Source organism: Oncorhynchus masou, chromosome 32 (genome assembly GCF_036934945.1).
Source record: "Oncorhynchus masou masou isolate Uvic2021 chromosome 32, UVic_Omas_1.1, whole genome shotgun sequence".
Classification (NCBI taxonomy): Eukaryota; Metazoa; Chordata; class Actinopteri; order Salmoniformes; family Salmonidae; genus Oncorhynchus; species Oncorhynchus masou.
The window spans coordinates 77,382,704-77,397,409 of record NC_088243.1 but is presented as its reverse complement, the minus strand read 5'-3'; the positions used below and the strand labels follow the sequence as shown (position 1 = coordinate 77,397,409).

The following is a 14,706-nucleotide window of genomic DNA, read 5'->3' as shown; positions in this document are numbered from 1 at the left end:
AGGAATTATTGCACAGACCGTGGTATTTATTGCACTCACACATTCTCTAAACAGAAACAATGCTCTGAAGTATTTACAGCAATGAAAACAGTGTAATCATCAGTCCAACAGTGAGTGAATAAACCATGCTAAATGCAACATGCAACAATTTCAAAGATTTTACTGAGTTAGTTCATGAGGAAACTAGTTCATTTAAATAAATTAGGCCGTGATCTATGGATTTCACATGACCGGAAATAGACGTATCTGCTGGTCACAGATACCTTAAAAAAAAAAAAAGGCCTCAATGGGATTTAGGATCTCATCATGGTATTTTTATGCATTCAAATTGTCAGTAGCTTATGTCTGCCCATACCATAACCCCACTGCCACCACAGGGCACTGTTCACAACTTGACATCCGCAAAATACCATAGACATAGTCTGACAAATTCCCTAAAATGACGGAGACCACTTGTAGTAGAGAAATTAACATCCAATTATCTGGGCATTCAACATGCCAATTGCACTCCATCAACTAGAGACATCTGTGGCATTGTGTTGTGACAACTGCACATTTTAGTGGCCTTCTGTTTAATCAGCTTCTTGATGTGCCACACTTGTCAGGTGGATGGATTATATTGGCAAAGGATAAAATGCTCACTAACAAGGATAAACAAAATTTGAGGGAAATAAGCTTTGTGCATATGGAACATTTCTGGGCTCTTTTATTTCAGCTCGTGAAACATGGAACCAACACTTTACATGTGTTTATATTTTTGTTCAGTCTACATACATGAGTCATCCTACAAGCATACAATTATATATGATTAGCAGAGTAAGGTTACTGCTGTGGCACTCCTACAAGCAATACAATATTGGGTCTTAAAAGGTCCAATGCATTGTTTTTATCTCAATATCAAATCATTTCTGGGTAACAATTAAGTACCTTACAATGATTTTCATTTAAAACAATGGTCAAAAATAGGTTTGGAACTCCAGGCAGGCCAAAACTCTATCCCACTGTCTTTTCAAACACCTTACACTAAAAAGGGCATTATCATACTGTTGAAATGTATTATTCCAAACGCAGTGTGAAAATATATATAAAAACAGGAAAATCAAGTTTGACTGCACTGGATCTTTTAACACTTTCACTCTAAAGAATATGATTCATCAAGTAACTAAGCTGTAGATAGAAATTCAATACATTACAAATTCATTGTGTGAAGTGGATGTTCTCGACTGGTCATCTTCGGATATCACACATTTCTCTAGTTGCTCTGTATAAAACTATGTAAAAGATCCAGTTTGAAACATTATTCAAAGATAAAATGAGGTTTCCCCATCAATAACAATATTCATAAATGTCTCAAATGCAAATGAACCGTAACTAAATACCCGTACACATACAACTGATAAATAATGTCAACAAGTGAAAACATCACATCAAATAGTATCATAATAATCATACTAAAATGTTTGGGAACCTGGCCTACAGTCGCTGGAAGCCGACCGAGCAGAGTAGGAAGATGACATAGAGCATCATGAGACAGAGACCCAGTCTGCGGTCCAACCACCAACGGTTCAGATGAACACTCAGGACCTGCAGAGAGTGATAGAGAGAAATGGAGAAAGAAGTGAGAGGTGGACAGAGAAGATTAGAGCAGCAGAAAAGTACTATATACAGTCAGATATGGTTATGCAAATAACTTTAAAAGATATTACAGTGATACTCACAGTGAGGAACACTGAACCCAACAGCAGAACAACTGAATAGACCAGGCCTTTACTGTTGATATACACCTGCCATCCATAAAAACACAACCTCTTTATGTAGATGCACATCTGGCAACCTCAAAGACACAATACCTAGCTTTTTGGTTGATGAACATTTGTCAACCAGAGCCACACAGAAACTAATCAACACACAAAAAAAATCTGTCCCTACCACTGATCCGTAGTCGACCACCAGAGTGCGCAGGAACCAAGGGAACCCAAGTCCCAGAAGCACATCGAAGATATTACTGCCAATGGAGTTAGAGACAGCCATATCCCCCATACCTACAATACACACACCAGTCAAAACAAGGCATACTGTTAGAGACAGCCATATCCCCCATACCTACAATACACACACCAGTCAAAACAAGGCCTACTGTTAGAGACAGCCATATCCCCCATACCTACAATACACACACACACACCAGTCAAAACAAGGCCTACTGTTAGAGAGCCATATCCCCCACACCTACAATATACACACACACACACACACCAGTCAAAACAAGGCCTACTGTTAGAGAGCCATATCCCCCATACCTACAATACACACACACACACACACCAGTCAAAACAAGGCCTACTGTTAGACAGGCATGTCCTTCATACCGTACAAAACAAACAAAAAAGGTTAACGTCACAACACACAAAGATTCATTAGAATTTGACTACCTTGCCGTGCGACAATCAGGCTGGCCATACAGTCCGGTACGCTGGTGCCAGCTGCCAGGAAGGTGATGCCCATCACCACCTCAGGGATGCCCAGCGTGTAACTGATAATGGTCACCTGGGAGCATAGAGGGCATTTGGTGACAGGGTTATTATAAAGCTGTTACATTCTTATCAACATGATCAAATCCCATTTGTATGTGTAGGAACATGTGTTTGTTTATATGTGTGAGCTTGTGTATGTGTGATCTGTAGTCATACCATCCAGACCATGAGGTAGGAGAAGACTGCGATCCAGAGTGTGGAGGCCAGGAAGGTCAGGAGGTACCAGCGGCTCCAGCGAGGCAGGACACAGTTGGGTACAGTGCAGCAGAGCAGCAGGCACAGAGGCCATGACACAAGCCAGCGCACACGCTCACAGTGCCCTCCTGAGGATGGAGGGAGCAGCACCTTGGTTTTTCAATCATCAATCACAAAGTGCAAGAGTAGTCACAAAGAGCTTTACAGTAACCTAACCTCAATCTACGAAGAGCTTTACAGTAACCTGATCTCAATCTACGAAGAGCTTTACAGTAACCTGACCTCAATCTACGAAGAGCTTTACAGTAACCTGACCTCAATCTACGAAGAGCTTTACAGTAACCTGACCTCAATCTACGAAGAGCTTTACAGTAACCTGACCTCAATCTACGAAGAGCTTTACAGTAACCTGGCCTCAATCTACGAAGAGCTTTACAGTAACCTGACCTCAATCTACGAAGAGCTTTACAGTAACCTGACCTCAATCTACGAAGAGCTTTACAGTAACCTGACCTCAATCTACGAAGAGCTTTACAGTAACAACAGGTTCTTTGTTTGTAAATGTGTTTGTAAGGTTACACTCACCTGGCACTATGAAGGGACTGAAGGAGGCCTCCTCTTCTTCCTCTAGCTCCTCCTCTTCAGGCTGTAACCCCTCTGTGTTCCCCTCCGTCCCCCCATCCCTGTCTCCGTCCCCCTCCAGTGGCTGCCTTTCACTGTCCCCCGCTCCACCGTTCTCTATTGCCCATGATGCCCCCCCATCTCCCCTCTCCTCCCCTGCCCCACTGTTCCCTATTCCCCATGTGGCCCCATCTCCCCCCTCCTCCCCACCGTTCTCCTCCTGGCCCCGAGCCCGGCTCAACCTCTGTCTCTGTGAGTGAGAAGGTAAGAGACAAACTTTATACATTTTACAGTTTTTTTTTCTTAGAGTTTTTCACAACTCGAGCAAGAGAACATCCAGCAGCACAATGTTGGCTTTCAGCATTCAGCCAGAACAGAATAAAAGGGATGAAACAAGCATAGTGGGTCTGTGTTTGTGCTTTGTAATCGTGCATCCAGCAAAAGCAAAGGCATGGGAGTGTTAGGAAATGCAATGCATGTGTGTAGGGCTGTAGCGGTCACGGAATTTCATCAGCCGGTGATGGTCAAGCAAATAAGTGTCAGTCTCACGGTAATTTACAATTAATTAACATAAACACATTTAGCATCTCCTGGCTTCCACACATAGCTTACAAGCCAATGATGCAGACCTTTGGAACATCTACATTTTAAAAGTCTAATAAATCTATGTATTATAGCCTACACCATAACAATAAATCCATTATTTATTTTAGACCGGTCTAAAGAAACATGATATGAAGAAAATGTAGTCCATTTCAGAAGAACAGAATAACATACTCTGAGTTGTCCTTATGTTAGGTCCTGATGTGGCTACGGCATATGGCTGTGGGCTACACTAGTTCATTTAGCAGACAAGATTTACCTAGAATTCTGTGTCATTATTTTATAGTATGAAGAATACAATAGAACAAAGCTGAATAAAATAGAAAGGATATGTTATCCAAATGATTTGAGGGAGTGCACACATGCAGCTATTATGTGTTGAGCGGTTAACAAAGAAATAGGTCCTCCGATATGCTTCATTTAGTGTCTCATTCACAATGAATGTTCCATTAGCGGAAAACACCATTATCAAAAGTGACCACAAATGTGATTATGCATGTAATGCTTTTATTATGAAGGTGCATTTTTATGGTGAAAATTATCTTCCCAAACCATGCATACAGTATGTGTGCCAGTTAGGCTTTACACCCTTTGTAAAGTGGATAAATGTGCTTAATTTTAAGTAAGTTTTTGGCCACTTTAGTACCACTTTTGATACAAATCTTATCAAAACATATGGGCCTATGGGCTAGGCTACATGAGGTGTGTGACTGACTCAAAAAAGGCAAAATACATGTCATCTCTGCACTTAAATAGCAAATAGAGGACACTTTTCCTGTGATTCATTTTCATGCCAGCAGGTAGGCTATACTTCTGTTGTAAAGAGAACCAATGTGCTTAATATTAGCTAAATATTAGGAAAGTTGAGAAATAAATATAGTAGACCTAGCCTATAGAAAGCAGATGGGATCCTCCTCTTTTTAATAGAGGCCATCACTCTGTTTTCTCACCTATAAAAATGATGCGCAACATGAGCTCATGAAGTGTTTAATTATATGTTTGATTATATTTGCATTGATGTCAGAGTGATTAGAGGGACAAGAGAGTGCTGAGTACCAAGCAGTTAGCAAGTTTGGTTGGCTACTAATAACCAGCAGAGCTTGGAAAAGCCTAATTACCGTGACTAAATGGTCACATGGAATTTGACTGCCTTCATTACTCGTGACTGCTGGTGTGGCGGTAATACGGACACTGCAACAGCCCTACATGTGTGTGTTCTTTGCGCTTCTATAATAACTTCTATAATAACCATGCATCTTTCCATGCTAAGGTGTGGAGACATACTGCTGTGTGTGTGGTGTGTGCTTGTGTGTCCTGTGTACCTCATTGATGACCATGCGTCCTGCCATGCGGAGGCGTGTGTAGGGGGGGAAATGTGGGGTGATCAGGAGATGGAGGCTTGCCTCAGAGAAGCTCAGCTGGTGAGGGTGCAGACTCATCAACTCATCCACCATCACTACTGCAGTCTCCTGCCCTGCACACGAATCTGAGAGAGAGATGTTGGAGGTGGAGAAGAGGGAGGAGGAGTAGATAGGGAGGAGGAGAGAGAGAGACGAGGAGAGAGGAGGAGAAAGGAGAGAGGGAGGAGGTGAGCAAAAGTAGGTTTTCAACTGAAAGAGCTACTTTATGTCTGTCTATTTTAGAATCATGATCCAATGGGATATGTTCCATTTGATTGAAAACAATTTGAAGCAATGTGGATATAAGTGTGTGCGTAGACACACAAACAATCAGTGGTAGAGACACAAACCGACCTCTCTTCAGCAGCACCATGTCGGTGTCACAGTCGACTCCCCCATGCCCCACTGCGGTGGTCCGTCTCAAGGTACTGAAGCAGGGCTGGCCCCCTCGACCACAGTGCCTCTCCACCCAGCCTGACAGGGGTCTGTTAAACCTACACAAAACACACACACACAGTATAGCAACCAACATCTGTCCTGGATAGATACCTTGCTTGTGCTTATCTGAAGTAAAATGTTGTGGGGTAAGAAGGGGAACTGAACAAATAGTAAACTATAAGAGGCACAGACAAAGTCAGTAACCTACCCCGTTATGATAATGTAGCCAGTAACCTACCCCATGATGATAATGTAGTCAGTAACCTACCCCATGATGATAATGTAGTCAGTAACCTACCCCACAACAATAATGTAGTCAGTTACTCACTCCATGATAATAATGCAGCCAGTAACTCAGCTCATGGTGATAATGTAGCCAGTTACTCACTCCACGATGATAATGTAGCCAGCTACTTCATGGTGATAATATAATCAGTAACCTACCCTATGATGATAATGTAGTCAGTTACTCACTTCATGATGATAATGTAGACTAGATACATGGAGATCAGTATGATGGTTTCCCACCTACAACAGAGAAAAACTGTTTAAAAGCACAATCTGTATGTATCACTGAGTTATAAATATGTAGAGAACCCAGTCTTGTTAATGGTCCAATGTCCTTACCAAATAACTTTGTCATCATAGATCACCACAATCAGCATCAATATAGACAGGATGTAGTAGAGAGAATCCCGAAGCAGCGGCCACCAGCTCAGCGAGATAGGCTGAGAGAGAACACAACATACTGCTGAACAACACTGCCTGTCTAAATCTAAATCCTACCATATTGCTTTCACCTGTCTCAAAAAAGTTGAGTAACCTGTCCGGCAAAGATCCCACAAATGCCGATGATGACGAGGATGTTGAAGACAGCCGATCCCACAATGGTGCCTACCCCCAGGTCACCTTTCGTGATGAAGACACCTGGGAGAACAAGAGGAGGTCAACAGCAGTGCATATTGATCCAATCAGTATGCATTTGCAGGCCCCTTCTGGTTCCCTGGGCTATGTTCAGAACAAAAACATTGTGGAACTTTGCAGATAGATATCCCATTACAAGAGCTGACGTGATTCCTTATTCTATATACCAGAGAAGTATGTTTGTTCTACATCATAGATTTATATCTGAATGTTGGCCAACGTTTTGTCCTGCTGAACGCGGCCCAGAATCAAGGATGTAGAATACTGACCAATTAAGGAGGTGAAAAGCTCAGGGGCGGAGCTCCCAGCCGCCATGAATGTTGCCCCGGCAACATCCTCACTGAGTTGAAGATTCTAGAAAATAGGTTAATGGATAAACAGAGAGGCTTTGTAATTAAAACAAAATGTCAAACAGTGAAGAGGCAATCAAAAAGTGACGAGGGAAACAAACTGCAGGTTGGCATTTATTGAGATGACATATACTAGATGCAGCAATGCAGAGTGGTCACGAGCTGGCACAGCCACAAAGTCATTAAACCTAACCCAACACTTGACCCTAACCTTAAACACACTGCTAACCCGAACCTTAAAATAAGACCAAAAAGCAAATATTTTTACAATATAGCCAATTTTGACTTTGCAGCTGGCCCATCTAGCAGAAATGGTTCAGTTCTGCCTCTAGGGAAAGACTCATGACAATAAATGTCAACCTGCAAAGAAACCAATAGAAGTGGGAAGGTGTTTTTATTGTCACCTCTGATATCTTCTCCAGTGATGGAACAAAATAGACATCACAGACTATAGCCAGGGCATAGAACATGTAGATCGCCTAGAAAACACAGGAGAAGAAACAGCCTGTCTGTGGACTGAGTTGGATGACACAGTGATTGTTGGGGTACTGTTACAGTAGAATGGTGTACTATGACAGCATTGTTAAACAATGCAGTAAGCTACATAGAGATCCTATTAAATGACTATATATGCATTCTAATTCCTAATGACATGGTAGGCCACTCACACAGACTGCATGGAGAAGAACTGCTCCTTTTCTCCTCTGCTCTGGAGAGAAAATATCTGCTGGAAACTCATGGATTGCTGAAAGAGAGGGAGTGGAGAGAGAGATTGAGTGTTTTTTCTGAAGAAGGGTTCCAATTCAAGGGAATAAGACAGTTTTATGCGCTCCAAAACTCTAGCAGTTCTTGAGATTTGAGATCATGTGACCATGTGAGTGTTCCATATCATCCCCTAGCAACAGCCACACAGTTCCTGGTTTAAGTGGACTCTTTAGGACATACAGTGCATTTGGAAAGTTCAGACCCCTAGACTTTTTCCACATTTTGTGACGTTACAGCCTTATTCTAAAATGGATTAAATTATTTTTTGTCCTCATCAATCTATACACAATACCCCATAATGACAAAGAGAAAAAAGTTTTTTAGAAATGTTTGCAAATGTATTAAAAATGTAAAACAGAAATACCTTATTCACACAATATTCAGACCCTTTGCTATGAGAATCGAAATTGAGCTCAGGTGCATCCTGTTTCCATTGATCATCCTTGAGATGTTTCTACAACTTGGAGTTCACCTGTGGTAAATTCAATTGATTGGACATGATTTGGAAAGGCACACACCTGTCTATGTAAGGTCCCAGAGTTGAAAGTACATGTCAGAGCAAAAACCAAGCCATGAGGTCGAAGGGATAGTCCGTAGAGCTCTAAGACAGGATTGTGTCGAGACACAGATCTGGGGAAGGGTACCAAAACAGCATTGAAGGTTTCCAAGAACACAGTGGCCTCCTTCATTCTTAAATGGAAGAAGTTTGTAACCACCAAGACTCTTCCTAGAGCTGGCCGCCCGGCCAAACTGAGCAAACGGGGGAGAAGATGACCAAGAACCTGATGGTCACTCTGACAGAGCTCCAGAGTTCCTCTTTGTAGATGGGGGAACCTTCCATAAGGACCACCATCTCTGCAGCCCTCCACCAATCAGGTCTTTATGGTAGAGCGGCGAGAAGGAAGCCACTCTTCAGTAAAAGGCACATGACAGCCTGCTCGGAGTTTGCCCCTGAGCTCTTCACCTCCTTAATTGGTGAGTATTCTACAACCGTGATCCTGGGCAGCGTTCAGCAGGACAAAACGTTGGCCAATGCTCAGATATATTTCCATGATGTAGAACTAAAATACTTCTCTGGTATATAGAATAAGGAATCACGTCAGTAGACATATCTAGGAAAACCACAAAGTTCCAAAGGCTGGGCCCAATATAGTGTATACGAATTTATACAAAGGGCACCTAAAGACTCTCAGACCATGATAAACAAGATTCTCTGGTCTGATTAAACCAAGATTCAACTCTTTGGCCTGAATGCCAAGTTTCACATCTGGAGGAAACCTGGCACCATCCCTACGGTGAATCATGGTGGTGGCAGTATCATGCTGTGGGGATGGTTTTCAGCGGCAGGGACTGGGAGACTAGTCAGGATTGAGGGAAAGATGAACGGAGCAAAGTACAGAGACCCTTGATGAAAACCTGCTACAGAGTGCTCAGGTCAGACTGGGGGGGAAGGTTCACCTTCCAACAGGACAACGAGCCTAAGCACACAGCCAATACAACGCAAGAGTGGCTTCGGGACAAGTCTGTCAATGTCCTTGAGTGGCCCAGCCAGAGCTCGGACTTGAGTTCAATCAAACATCTCTAGAGAGACCTGAAAATAGCTGTGCAGCGACGTTCCCCATCCAACCTGACAGAGCTTGAGAGGGTCTGCAGAGAAGAATGGGAGAAACTCTCCAAATACAGATGTGCCAAGCTTGTAGCATCATACCCAACAAGCCTCGAGGCTGTAATCGCTGCCAAATGTGCTTCAGCAAATTACTGAGTAAATGGTCTGAATACTTATGTAAATATGGGGGTTGACAGTATGGGGGTATTGTGTGTAGATTGAGGGGGTAAAAACGATTTAATACATTTTAGAATCAGGCTGTAACATAACAAAATGTGGAAAATGTCAAGGGGTCTGAATACTTTTCCAAATGCACTGTATGCAACCTACCTCAGACCCCTTGGCCTGGACCCTAAACTCATTCACATTGGCCTACGCACATGCTACACACACACTAACTTAAGCACGCACACACACACACCAGACGTGACAAGAAAAGTGGGCGATACTAACAGGGCAGCATTTAAAAAAGCTCAGAATACACTCTGCTAACAGTTCTAGAATTTAGCATTTAGTTGCCTAGCAACACGGACCTCAAAGGCGTATTAATGAGGGTTTAGGCATCAGTCTGAACCCCAGTAAACCCCAGCCAGACTCAGTAAGTATAATTTACGTCATTTGTGATTATGAAATATCAAACTGTCGGGGAGCCAAAACAAACCCAGGCAAAAATAATTCTCAAGCGGCCACTGGGCAAGCCATCCTTTGATCTGTCAGTATCAGACAGCTGGTGTTCTCGTTTGCTTGTAGCCTACAAGCATGTAGGTTACTCTACTGCATAAAAAATACAAATCTACAAGTTGAGTCAGCTATGAACGTTACAGCAGTAAAATTACATTTTAATTTACATAGACAAGTTCAACAATATAGGCCGCCTAATGCGGAGCAACAGTAGCGGTGTTATCTGGGCTCCCGAGTAACGCAGCGGTCTAAGGCACTGCATCACTACAGTCCCTGGTTTGAATTCAGGCTGTATCACATCCGGCCGAGTCCCATAAAGCTCAGCGTCGTCCGGGTTTGGCCGTCATTATAAATAAAAAATGTGTTAACTGACTTGCCAAGTTAAATAAAAAAATCTGCTTGACCCATAGCAACTATAGGGTTGCAATAGTAAACCCCACATCAAAGAAGAAAAAAACAATTAGCCAACTAGCAACTGCATGAACATTTATTTGGCTGTAGGCTAATCACCCACCCGTAGGCAATGCACATTTGCAAGCAATGCGTGTGTGTATCTATCCATTTGCTAGTCAGCTAAATTAGCTAGCTGACTTGCTTCACATACCAGTAGACAGAGCTGGCATTCGTGATTAGTGTCCAGTATTCTTCTAGAATTGCTCGTGCTGAGAAGTCTGAAATATGTTCCAACTAGCAAGTGTTGCACTAGGAAAATATTCTCAATCTCTCGCTGAATGAAAATCGCCAACAATTCCAGTTCATTCAAACTCAAACTAGCAACATCAAAGTAACTTTTGTAATGACAGACCGACCAGTGTTTTCAAATTTGCGGTATTGCATATCATCAACTGTAGCACAGACGGACTGACAGCCAGGAGCCAATAATATTAACCGTTACAACATGCATTTGTCTGCTAAATTACACGTTTATTCTGTATCACTCAACTCTCATGTATGAGTCTGTATGAGTTTGTATTAAGAGAGACATACAATATGTGGACATCCCTTCAAATGAGTGGATTCGGCTATTTCAGCCACACCTGTTGCTGACGGGTGTATAAAATCAAACACACGGCCATGAAATCTCCATAGACAAAACACTGGCAGTAGAATGGCCTTACAGAAGCTCAGAACCTTTCAACGTCATAGGATGCCACCTTTTCAACAAGTCAGTTGATCAAATTTCTGCCCAGCTAGTGCTGTCAACTGTAAATGCTGTTATTGTGAAGAGAAAACAACATCTAGGAGCTTTCTAACCTTTATTTACCTAGGCAAGTCAATTAAGAACAAATTCTTATTTACAATGACAGCCTATGGGACTCCCAATCTCAGCCAGATGTGATACAGCCTGGATTCAAACCAGGTACTGTAGTGACACCACTTGCACTGAGATGCAGTGCCTTAGACCACTGCGCCACTCGGGAGCTGCAATGGTTGAATGCCGAGTGCTGAAGCACGTAGCGTGTAAAAATAGTCTGTCCTCGGTTGTAACACTCACTACTGCATTCCAAACTTCCTCTGGAAGCAAAATCAGCACAGGAACTGTTCGTCAAGAGCTTCATGAAAGGGTTTCCATGGCTGAGCAGCCGCACACAAGCCTAATTGTCGGCTGGGGCGGTGTAAAGCTCTGGAGCAGTGGAAATGCATTCTCTGGAGTGATGAATCACGCTTCACCATCTGGCAGTCCAACAGACGATTCTGAGTTTGGCGAATGCCAGAAGAATGCTAACTGCCCCAATGCATAGCGCCAACTGTAAAGTTTGGTGGAGGAGGAATAATGGTCTGGTGCTACTTTTCATGGTTTGGGCTAGGCCCCTTAGTTCCAGTGAAGGGAAATCTTAACGTTACAGCATACAATGGCATTCTAGACGATTCTATGCTTCCAACTTTGTCACAACAGTTTGGGGAAGGCCCTTTCCTGTTTCAGCATGACAATTTTATTTTTATTTTACTAGGCAAGTCAGTTAAGAACAAATTCTTATTTTCAATGACGGCCTAGGAACAGTGGGTTAACTGCCTGTTCAGGGGCAGAACGACAGATTTGTACCTTGTCAGCTCAGGGATTTGAACTTGCAACCTTTCGGTTACTAGTCCAACGCTCTAACCACTAGGCTACCCTGCCGCAATGTTGCTGTGCACAAAGCAAGGTCCATGCAGAAATGGTTTGTCGAGATCTGTGTGAAAGAACTTGACTGGCATGCACAGAGCCCTGACCTCAACCCCATCGAATACCTTTGGAATGAATTGGAACGCCGACTGTGAGCCAGGCCTAATTGCCCAATATCAGTGCCCGACCTCACTAATGCTCTTGTGGTTAAATGGAAGCAAGTCCACGCAGCAATGTTCCAACATCTAGTGGAAAGCCTTCCCAGAAGAGTGGAGGCTGTTTGTATTAACACCTGTGATTTTGGAAAGAGATGTTCGACAAGCAGGTGTCCACATACTTTTGGTCATGTAGTGTAGCTAGATATTTAGTGTTGATGTGTTGCTGTAGTCGTGGCGGGATCAGAGAGACATTTAGAACATGTGCGATAGAAATTATCACTAGGCCTATGCCTCATAATTTCCTGGAGAAATCTGACCTGCAATTTGTTAATAAAACTGCTGGAGTTATAATTCGTAAAACCTTCATTTGTGTCACTTTGAAGTGATCCAAATGGCAAATTCATCTTTCATCAATACATTTCAAGATATATTAAACCTGAAAAAAACAAAAACATTTTATTTGCGACTTACTGAGTCTGGCTTTAAAGAAATGATGAGAGACCGCCAGAGAGATTGACAGATAGGCTAGAAACACTGGATGATTGAGTGGGAAGCAGAGGAGTCATGCACAGGTAGAAAGACAAGACACTAATGATCCAAGAGTATAGGAACAAACAAAAACACTTGTGCACCAGCTCTGGGCGTTGTAGGAGTGTAGGAGGTGTGGTTCTCCTCTTCTCTCTCCTGCATTAGTTCTCTCTTAGACCACGGAAAGTCACCAACAACATCACTGGGGCTTGGAGAGTCTGTTAGGATAGAGCAGCATAAATTATTTCCTAAAATATATTAGCCTATTTAATATTATGTGTTTATAAAAAGCGATCACATTGTTTTTAGGGGAGACCGGGGTAGGCCGTCATTGTAAATAAGCATTTGTTCTTTAACTGTCTTGCCTAGTTAAATAAAACATTTTAAAATAATAAGAATTTAATAATGAAACAGGTGTGATGATTGAATAAACCACTGATATTTTATGTATGAATGAAATAAATAACGCGACTCTGGGGGAAACGCACCTGTTACGTCTAGGAGCTGCATGAGCCAGGTGGCGGTGATCATCCCGACTCCACAGACACCGAGTCGCCAGAAAAGCCGCATGCGCTTAGGTCTCACCGCCGCCTTCATCTCGCCGCTGTTCCCTCAGCTCAGAACATGTCGGTCACCATCGCAGCGTCGGTTCTCCGCTTTATATCAGATGATCAGGTGGAATATTTTTCATGCACTCTCAGGGAAAGCTAGTTCTTCACGTGCAGCCATGGATTTGTATTGTCAGCATCCCCGCACCCATTCTTTCCCACTCTCTGTCTTCAGAAGCGCAGCATCTTCCGCGGGCATCTGTCCGTTCCTCCACGGAACCGAGGAAACAGGCGATGGGCTTTTTGATAAATAATTAGTCTCGCACACAATCGCTTATGGTTTTAAGCGTCACATCGTCGCAAGTCTGTACTATTTCCAGAATTTCACACTCCTCCCATCATGTCTCCTTCGCTTCCAGTCTGTTCCAGTATCTTCATGACTCCGTCACGAGGGGTGTTTACCGTGAGCTCTTGGTGCCACCATCAGTGTGCACGACAAATTGGGTGGGGCGCACCAACGAGCGAGCTCCAGTCTCAGGGACTAAATATGTATTTATCAACATGAGGCATGTTATGTTACGCCATTATGTCATTAATAATATAATATAAGACACACAACACAGACACAATTCCAATAAATAAATAATTATTTTATGTTTATGAAAATGCATCCACAAATACGAGCACAAAATAATTGTTGCAGGAGTAGCACTGACCAATAGGGTACTAGGGGGTAACTGGCTCCCTAGGCAAGACAAAAAAAACTACAATAGTCCCCAGTAAGCAAAATTAAGTTGAAATTAGGTTTAATTTAGGTTCTGAATGAAAGGTCAAAATACTTTTCTGGAAGTTGAAATCAAGTACATTTTCGGTTCTAGGTGAAAATTGAGAATATATAATTCATTCATTTTTGGTCCTGACCAAAAACAAACGTTTGTGGACGTGGAAATCAAAGCTGGTCCAGACTGCACCAAAAAAATACCTCCAGTCTGGACATCACCAAAAAAATACCTCCAGTCTGGACATCACCAAAAAAAGATGTCCAAAAGCCATCAGTGTGGTTCTGTGCTTGTTGTGGTACAGCCTACAGTGGAGCTGGAAATGTCATTTTAGGAATGCCCATCTACGTGGAAAGCCTACCGTTTGTAAAATACACAAAAACAGACGGCTGTCCTAACGGGACTGAGAAGAGGTCCAAAAGACATTGGCGTCGGTCCGTGCTTAATGGGGTGCAGCCTACCATGTCAGCCT

The 14,706-nt window shown here is 42.7% G+C and overlaps 1 protein-coding gene across 1 annotated transcript; it reads right to left on the bottom strand.

The window, feature by feature from the left end:
* Window positions 1-5: 5 nt before the first annotated feature.
* slc24a6a (solute carrier family 24 member 6a) lies at window positions 6-13,917 on the bottom strand. Its single transcript, XM_064955142.1, has 16 exons — window positions 13,396-13,917; window positions 13,012-13,125; window positions 7,734-7,810; window positions 7,470-7,544; window positions 6,985-7,069; window positions 6,615-6,718; window positions 6,419-6,519; window positions 6,266-6,319; window positions 5,708-5,847; window positions 5,276-5,439; window positions 3,315-3,600; window positions 2,691-2,857; window positions 2,433-2,547; window positions 1,930-2,042; window positions 1,719-1,784; window positions 6-1,584 (listed from the first exon to the last, which is right to left on the bottom strand). The coding sequence occupies exons 1-16, from the start codon at window positions 13,502-13,504 to the stop codon at window positions 1,474-1,476; spliced, it is 1,881 nt and encodes a 626-aa protein (XP_064811214.1). The 5' UTR covers window positions 13,505-13,917; the 3' UTR covers window positions 6-1,473.
* Window positions 13,918-14,706: the final 789 nt, after the last annotated feature.